The 7,974-nt window shown below is 41.6% G+C and overlaps 1 protein-coding gene across 6 annotated transcripts; it reads right to left on the bottom strand.

The window, feature by feature from the left end:
• Positions 1-355: 355 nt before the first annotated feature.
• On the bottom strand, positions 356-6,237 carry LOC149288201 (mitochondrial fission factor-like). 6 transcript variants are annotated; one of them, XM_089492046.1, is made up of 7 exons: positions 6,033-6,228; positions 5,723-5,895; positions 4,998-5,086; positions 2,682-2,915; positions 2,353-2,412; positions 604-688; positions 356-487 (listed from the first exon to the last, which is right to left on the bottom strand). In XM_089492046.1, exons 1-7 carry the CDS (start codon positions 6,211-6,213, stop codon positions 356-358), a joined length of 954 nt encoding a protein of 317 aa, XP_089348172.1. In that variant the 5' UTR covers positions 6,214-6,228. The 6 variants fall into 6 exon arrangements, with proteins under 6 accessions (XP_089348172.1, XP_089348173.1, XP_089348170.1 ...); XM_089492047.1 differs by having other exon boundaries at positions 2,682-2,840; XM_089492044.1 differs by having other exon boundaries at positions 2,682-2,723; positions 6,033-6,213.
• Between the last annotated feature and the right edge of the window lie 1,737 nt (positions 6,238-7,974).

Genomic DNA, 7,974 nt, shown 5'->3' with positions numbered 1-7,974 from the left:
GAAAATACATATAAGAAACTATTTGGGGATTTCTATATGTCAGGTGCTTTAATGCTGGGCTTGGTTAGTCTTCAATGGGCCGTTTCACTTGCCTAAGCATAAAGAAACATTGATGCTTCCCACAGCCAGGAGTGTCTGCAATGTATTTTAAGCAGGCCTGTAAAGCTAGAAGCCTAAAAGAAAAGGAATGGTGTCTTTTGAATCGGCTTAAGTGTGTGTCCCCCCTTTTGTTTTGGAGCTGGCTGATATTCTGTGCTGTAAGCCTAGAATCCCACCACCATCCACACAAGGTGATGGCATCATAAGCTTTGCTGGGTCCAAGTCTATCTTGAGTAGTGGAGGAGGCTGGAAGTTCTTAACGTCTGAACCAGAACCAACTGTTGAGAAGCCAGAAGGCCACGGTAATGGAATACATGATCATCTCACGCTTGGCCCGGTCTTTGTTCTCCTCCTCCAGAAGGAGGAGGCGTCTGTTCAATTTTATTATCTGGAACGGTGGACACAGAAGATGATTAATTGGTTTACACATTAAATAACCCCCCCCAGAGAACATAGTTGTTAGAAAACGGTTTCTTTGACCATAGTGCGAGGCCCACAAGCTACCTGTCGCCTTAGAGAAGTAGCATCCACTGAATTCAGGTCATCTGGGGTGCCTTCTAGAGTGGAATCTAATGCGGATACAGCATACCTGCAGAAGACAGAATACACATAGGTTCAAAATACATATCCAATGGAGACAGGTGTATATACATTTACAGAAAGCATTCATGATCGCTGCAGATTTTTTTTTTTATGAACCTCATATGTCACTTTTTGCATTAACATCCGTTTCCTTCCATGTTACAGCCCCCAAACAAGTCACTATTCTATGACTTGGAAACGAAATCTCCTGCTGAAGGCCAGGAACAAATTTACAGGAAAGGCCCCATCTATGGATTTGCTGCTTTTAGCAAGCTCTTTCTCTATCGTGTTTTTTTGCCTCGTGTTCTATTCTTTCCTCCCTCAATTTATTTTGCCCTATCTTTTCTTTCCACCTCACTTCTGTCATGCTTTCCTCACCTTTTCTATCCTCTTTTCCCTTTTTCTTCTATCTTGTCTGCCTTTTACGTTTTCAGCCACTTCAACTTTTATTCTGCCCTAACCCACACATGCAAACATATATACACACAAATATATATGCGCACACATACATATTATATACACTTACATATTTACACACACACACATATATATATATATAGTGGATATAAAAAGTCTACACACCCCTGTTAAAATGCCAGGTTCTTGTGATTTTAAAGAATGAGACAAAGATAAATCATATCAGAACTTTTTCCACCTTTAATGTGACCTATAACGTGAATAATTCAATTGCAAAACAAGCTGAAATCTTTGAGGGGGAAACGATGAAGTATTTGTAATGCTTCGTGACCCGGTGTCCACACATCTTGCACAACATCCCACGCATAGTCAATAAGTAGTAGGATTATTGTTTTAACCCTATAATGCATGTGCATACTCTGCTGCAAGCTGGGGTGAAAGAGCAAACAAATTCTGTTCAGACTCTACAGCACATTGGACATTGGGATTTTGTCGTGCATTACTATATATATATATATATATATATTATATATATATATATATATATATTCCAATAACTTACACGCTCACTCAATTCATAAACCCTGGTGCCATATGCCCATAATGTATATAAATCCAAAACAATATGCATTCATAGGTTGCTTATTTATTTGGATATTAGATAGATATATTTGTTTATATGAATGCCATATTCTATGCAACTGTGCACCCTTGAGAAACAAAATATATTGTATTTGACGGTTCTCTAATTCTGATAAACGTATCTGTACCTCCCTCCTTCAAGCTTCCAGACCCATTCCGCTGCCCGGAGCACAAGTAAAGGTACCGAGGCTAACCACTTTAGAAATGTATCCCCCCCCGAGCAGTTGGATTCACCACAACTGATATTTGTCACACATAGTGTCACCGGAACGCTACTTTATTTAATATATTTTCTCAGTTTTCCGGTGAGATCATCTTCTTTGCTCACGTAATAAAACCCCACAGTCAGTGTGTAATAATTGCATTTATCAACATGGCTGGTAATTATGACTATGCTGCTTGTGGGTTAAAGTTCCCCCTGAAACCCATCACTCCATATCTCCTTCGGAAAATAAAATTTTAAAAAAACTCACCCCAGTAAAGGTCTGCAACAATGAAACCACTTTTTCTTACGTAAACATTTTTTGCAGAGAAATAAAGACAATAATAATATAGGTATAGGAGGCAGCGGGAGGACAGCAAAGCAGATTAGGGATGAAAGTAGGCAGTTACCTGGCAATATCGTGATGGGCAGTAGGAGCAGAGGCCGCAGACCCTCCACGCAAGATCGGCCTGGCACAGGTGTGTACAGGTGGGAGAGACAAGGACAGAAAAAGTAAGGAACGCACACAGGAGACACAACAACAAAGAATTATACAACATGTGAACTCACTCATGTACTATGTTACATGAGGCGGAATAAAAGGGCAGACACATACTATGTGACACTCTATACACTGGAAAAGCTTGGATTCATTGGATTCCAGAATCAATCATACTGGAGCAAAGGTATGGCAGTGAAAGGGCTAAGGCGGCAAGGGAGGAACAGTGAAGACATTCACCTGTGGTTGTCATCCAGCACATCGAGGACCTGCTGATAAGCCCTGCGGGTAGAGGTTTGGATGAGCGACAGAATGCCACGGGCAGAGAAAAGGTCTGCTCCATCTGCTGGGGGCACAGGAGCGGGGACCGGACGGCTGGTGGGGGCAGGTGGAGTCGGGCTGACCGGAGGAGAGCAGCAGAGAGAAACAAAGAGATCAGACCGTGTAAGTGAAAAACATGCAGACACAGAGATGCTCGGGAAGAGGGGCGATCATAACAAGGACTGGGAGGTAATAAAAAATAATAGTGAATGAGAGAATGAAGCAGGAGTAAGAAAGGGAACAAAGTTGGGTAAGAAAATTAAAAATAGAGAATTAGCAGAAAGGTAGGAGAGCAAAATTCAGAGGACTTCACACAGGGATAAGCACTCACTAGTAAGACATTTGGGAGTAAGGTCCAGGTGCGCCATGCTTCAGGACAGAAACCAGCCAAACCCTGCAGACCGTTTCTGTTACCTTTATGGGCATCCAGTTTTATTATTTGCTGCCTACAGTATTTAATGAACTCATATGGAATGAATACATTAAGACAGCTCTTAGGAGCCTGGCATTAGTATCAGACTTCTACTACGCTGGTTTGAGTTCTCATGCCACAATATCTAAACAACTCATATATTTGTTTATATGTAGTGTAAGATGAAGTGTAAAGAGGGATCTAAATGATGTTATTTGTCCCAGTAACAAAAAAACCCTCTTCATGTGGCTGCTAAAACACAAGAGGTAACCTACCTTTACACACCTGACACTCCTCTCTCAATCTCGCTTACATTTAAGTGTCTATAATAACAAAGGCTGATGGAACGAGACACAAATATACTCAAACTGCAAACTCTTAATAGAACATGGGACGGTTCATAAGGAAGATTTCAATGAGTAATACTTGAATTTATAAGGAAAGGTAATTACAGTTTTAGGGAGTTATACAGCTTTTTTTATGGCTGAATATAGCTAAGAATTCTAGAGAGAACGTTTTTCAAGAAGGAAAAAATAAGTGAATTTTAAGCAATCAATTAATGTGATAGCCGTGTAGCTTCTATATTCATAATTATGTACCACTTTAGAAAAAAAAAAAAGAAGTTACTATAAGAAGTTATATGGAATGTAAATGCTGCCATATATATGTATACGGTGAAGGTTTACAGCTGGACCTTAGCCCATTCACTGCCATGTAGCTCCGCAACATCACATACAATCCTACCAATACATCAGGTTACATTACAAAACTAGTTTTTTACCACTTCAATTATTACCTATAAAGCCCGTTGCCTTTCCAGCTTACTGAACATCAGTTTACCTCCAAAGGGTTTCCTTGCTATTTTTGGGTCACTCACTAAGTATCATTTGATGACCCCCATCTGCCTGAGAAACCTTAAGGGTTCATTATTTCACAACATTAATGTGATGGGGTCTGCCCCTGACATAAAATAGTCAAACATAGCTGATTTATAATAACATATGTTTCCTACAGAGAGACGTCAGTGCAAGGCTCCCATTCACATAGACGTACTTTGGGAAGGGGTACTTTTTAAAGAGTTTGGAAGTGTTTTGCTAATGAAGACATTTAATATTCCATGTGCTAAGGCCAACGGAGCATATTTTAAGTTTACCCCATCCCCAGTTCCACAACCCTTTCACTCCATCTCCCAAAGTGGCTGCCACAGAATATCAACTGAACATTGCGAAACGTTTGCCAAATTTTGGTTCTGGATGAGCCGGGCCAAGCAGGCACCAGCTTTATCGGATCTACTATTAAAAACAGTGAATGAGTAATCATGGGACTGATATTTGCAAAATTATATTCCAGTGATTTTATTTCTTTACAGAAATAAGTTACTTAAAAAAAAAAAAGTATTTTCTTAGCAAAGTATAAAAAGATTTAAACACAAGCAAATGCTGTGTTCTTATAAAATAAGACATCTAAAGACTGTGTTATGATAATTAAGACTATATCTAAGATAATAGAACAGTGAAACGTTTTCACAGTAATGTGCCGTTAAATACATTAGAAACCATAACAGATAAGAACCTACGCCGACTCTCTTCTCCTGCTGTAAACCTTACATTGCTCTTGTCTTATATCCGGGATAGCCCTATGTCTAACTCATGTATATTTAAATTCTCTCACTCTGTTAACCTCTGTCTCTTCTGCTCAATATTCTAAATACCTACAAACTTCTCAGTAAGGAAATTGAGAGAGACTGAATTAAGGATGAAGAAATCTGTAAATCTGCAGTGATAACAGCGAAATCAACCAGAAGAGGCCGCACGGATACTTACATGGAATCATGTCTGACCAGCTGCCCGTTCTGCCGAGCCATGTTCTCGCTTGCCGATCTCTCCCTCTTCAGACGCCCAATGCTGCGCAGCTAAGAGATTTAGGTCATAAGTCATTACATTTGTAATACTCTGCTCAAATGTGCTGATTTACTAATACAACCAATGGCTACGATGGGAGAGACAAAATACACATCATGTCCTTTGCCCTACACATCCCAATAGTGGCAGTCATTATTACAGCATTAAATGAGGAGGCATATCACAGAACCAAACGAATTTCTGTTCATACTGCAAATAATATCAAGAAAATTAGCGTCCAATAAGGTTTCCTCGTGCCTGCAATGTTTGATGACATTACTCAGCAACTGTTTATAAAATACATTAGCATTGAACTGCGTGCCTAGAAATACTGATACATCCAAAAACAAAGTTGAACAAAAGAACAAAATGTAGACATGTCATTAAGCACATCCTGAACAATGTACCCAATTCATCTTTATTATTTTGTTATAAGAAAATGCTTTCAAAAAATCCTACCGGCAACCAAGGAGTTTGAAGGAAATTTAACGTTTCCGCTCCCTGATTTCAGTGTGCATTTACAGGGCCACAACCGGACAGCTTGTCTTGCATGAAGGGCTAAGATGGCCCTAGATAATACAACCTGGGCCTTCTTGCGGTAGTACTGCCTTAACACGTACTGTGAGCAGAAGTAAAGCGAATCTTACCTCTTCATTCTGAGGAGTGGCCGGTGTAAGTCTCTCTAAATCAAGAAAATCTAGTGGCCTTTCACTTAAAGTCAGGACCCGTGGAGGTGTCTTTAATGCCAGGAGCTCAAAAGGGGTGGTCTGGATAAGGTCCAAGTCTGAAGGCCTGGAGAAGGATGCTTCCTCGCTCTGACCTACACCAAAGAGAAAATTACAGGGTAATTGAATGGTAATGGATCATTGGATCATTTCATCTCTACAATATCCAGTAAGATTGCATGGATAGAGTTGACTATGTATATTCCTTTTAAATATTAAATAATTCTCCCACCTGCCACCACAATCCTCTCAGGGACATGCATAATGACACCGGGGGCAGATATGCCTTGCTGAGATGTGGGCTCCTGTCCCATGCTGCTTGGAGCCACTTTGAGCTTTTCTGGGACCCTCATCCTCTGGCTGATCCCTTCTGTGTATTCAATCTCGTACTGCATGCGGTTCATCTCTGCCATTTCTGCGGTGGGAGAAGGGTACCCTGCACCATGCATGCTACAAACAGAGAAAGGACAGGTCACTGTAGAGCATTTCCTAACCTAGCTTGCGCAAAGGAAGGTTACTATAATGGGAGACAGATAACACAATAGGGCTTGATGAATGTAATTGTTTTAGGGTAACACGGGTGTGTTGCTGCTATACTACTTCACCAAACTGTGAATTAGGAAACAAAATTAAAAAAAATACACCGTAATATAAAAAACAAGACCCCTATTTTGTGGATAGTACCCCTATGCAGAGATAGGGCAAAAAACGATCACAAACGGGATATGTGCCCCCAAAACAGGCTTTGTAGAGAGGATGTAAAGGTGATTCAGTTAAGGATACCTTTCATTTACAGGCCCATATAAACAAACCAGCGGCTGATAAAAACCCCCTTCACTTCCCATCATCGCAGAACCCGCGACTGAGATCAAAACACACTCCTCGCATCTAGTCACAGATCACTTAGACTGGCATGTTACCAACACGGCCACTCACACGGTACGGATCTGCATCAAGCCCACAAACACAACGTCAAATAGGCTATGGACAGACCTAAAAAAAATGGTTACTTCCAAAAGACTCTGCTTTTTGATCCGTTGATAACGGAAGAAAAGAACTATAATATGAACTCTTGCCACTAAACATACGCATTTATCTCTAAACGTTCCGCGTAGGATTTCCTTTCCCAGCTGGCGTTTGGCTTGTGCTGTTTATGTGCATGCGCACGAATGCCCTAACACCCCGTTTCATTCATAGCTCTTACAGTAACTGGGGCTTCTGGGATGGGCGTAAAAATGGCTCTTTTAGAAGGGATGCCAGGGCAAGATGGTGTGTGGGATGTGAAGGAGAAAGCAAGGTCCCGCGAAGAGGCATTCAACCCTATACCGTGAACATGCAATGGAGAGGAGCTGCATCCCACCCAGCTACACCCCCGCCCCCCAAATGCAGAGGCCCGATATACAGTATCCACCATCACGGTAACGCCTGATGCCCTATAGTGAATAAATGCAGCCCGCCTAGAAAGGCTCTGCTACGTAATACATGCATAGGACAGCTGTAGGAACATGGCGCAACATGTATGTGAATGCTCAGTCATGACACGTGTACGTATCCCGACACACAGACCCGCAGCGCTCGCGGTCTATGAAGCGCAAGTAGCAGTAACCGGCGTAAGATGAACGCATCCATTACTCACAGCCCGTCCCCTTCGAAATCCGCTGCCTCCACAACATAAGCCGGCCCAGCTGCCGTAACCCGGAAGTGGACAGAGAAGTGTCAATTGACAGTAACGTGACAGGAAGTAATTCCGCAAGGAGAGCGAGCGAGGGCAAGTTACGTCACTGCGCCCATATTGTTGTCTGCTGCTGGGCTTAAGAGCTGGAACGCCATGGCTGGTATTGGCAACAAGTTTGGAGAAAAAAATAAACAAAACACACTCTCTCTCTCTCTATGTCTGAGTGATACCGTGTTTCCCCGAAAGTAAGACAGTGTCTTACTTTCTTTTTATCCCTAAAAGCCCCACTATGTCTTACTTTCGGGGTATGTCTTATATTGGGAAAAAATTGTCGAATTTTTTGTTTTAACCATAAAATTAACATGGATGGACCACGGAAAACATTATTGCTGCTCCAGCAGAGGAGAACTGTAAGCCCACACAGCCCGGTATGTTGGGACTTGTAGTCCTCCTCAGCTGCATCTTGCGGTTACAATAAGAGCTGCAGAGAATCTCTTCA

This window comes from Sceloporus occidentalis, unplaced genomic scaffold (assembly GCF_023333645.1).
Source record: "Sceloporus occidentalis isolate IW3139 unplaced genomic scaffold, rSceOcc1.0.p SCAF_53, whole genome shotgun sequence".
Classification (NCBI taxonomy): Eukaryota; Metazoa; Chordata; class Lepidosauria; order Squamata; family Phrynosomatidae; genus Sceloporus; species Sceloporus occidentalis.
The sequence above is the reverse complement of the archived record's forward strand: the minus strand, read 5'-3'. Positions and strand labels throughout refer to the sequence as shown.

Bases quoted from the DNA above. Each gene is read 5' to 3' on its own strand.
- LOC149288201 (XM_089492046.1), bottom strand. From the start codon at position 6,213: ATGGCAGAGATGAACCGCATGCAGTACGAGATTGAATACACAGAAGGG. The intron at 5,087-5,722 runs GTAAGATTCGCT...TAAATCTCTTAG, and splicing joins CCACTCCTCAGAATGAAGAG to CTGCGCAGCATTGGGCGTCT. The intron at 2,413-2,681 runs GTGAATGTCTTC...CACCTGTGCCAG, and splicing joins GTGCTGGATGACAACCACAG to GCCGATCTTGCGTGGAGGGT.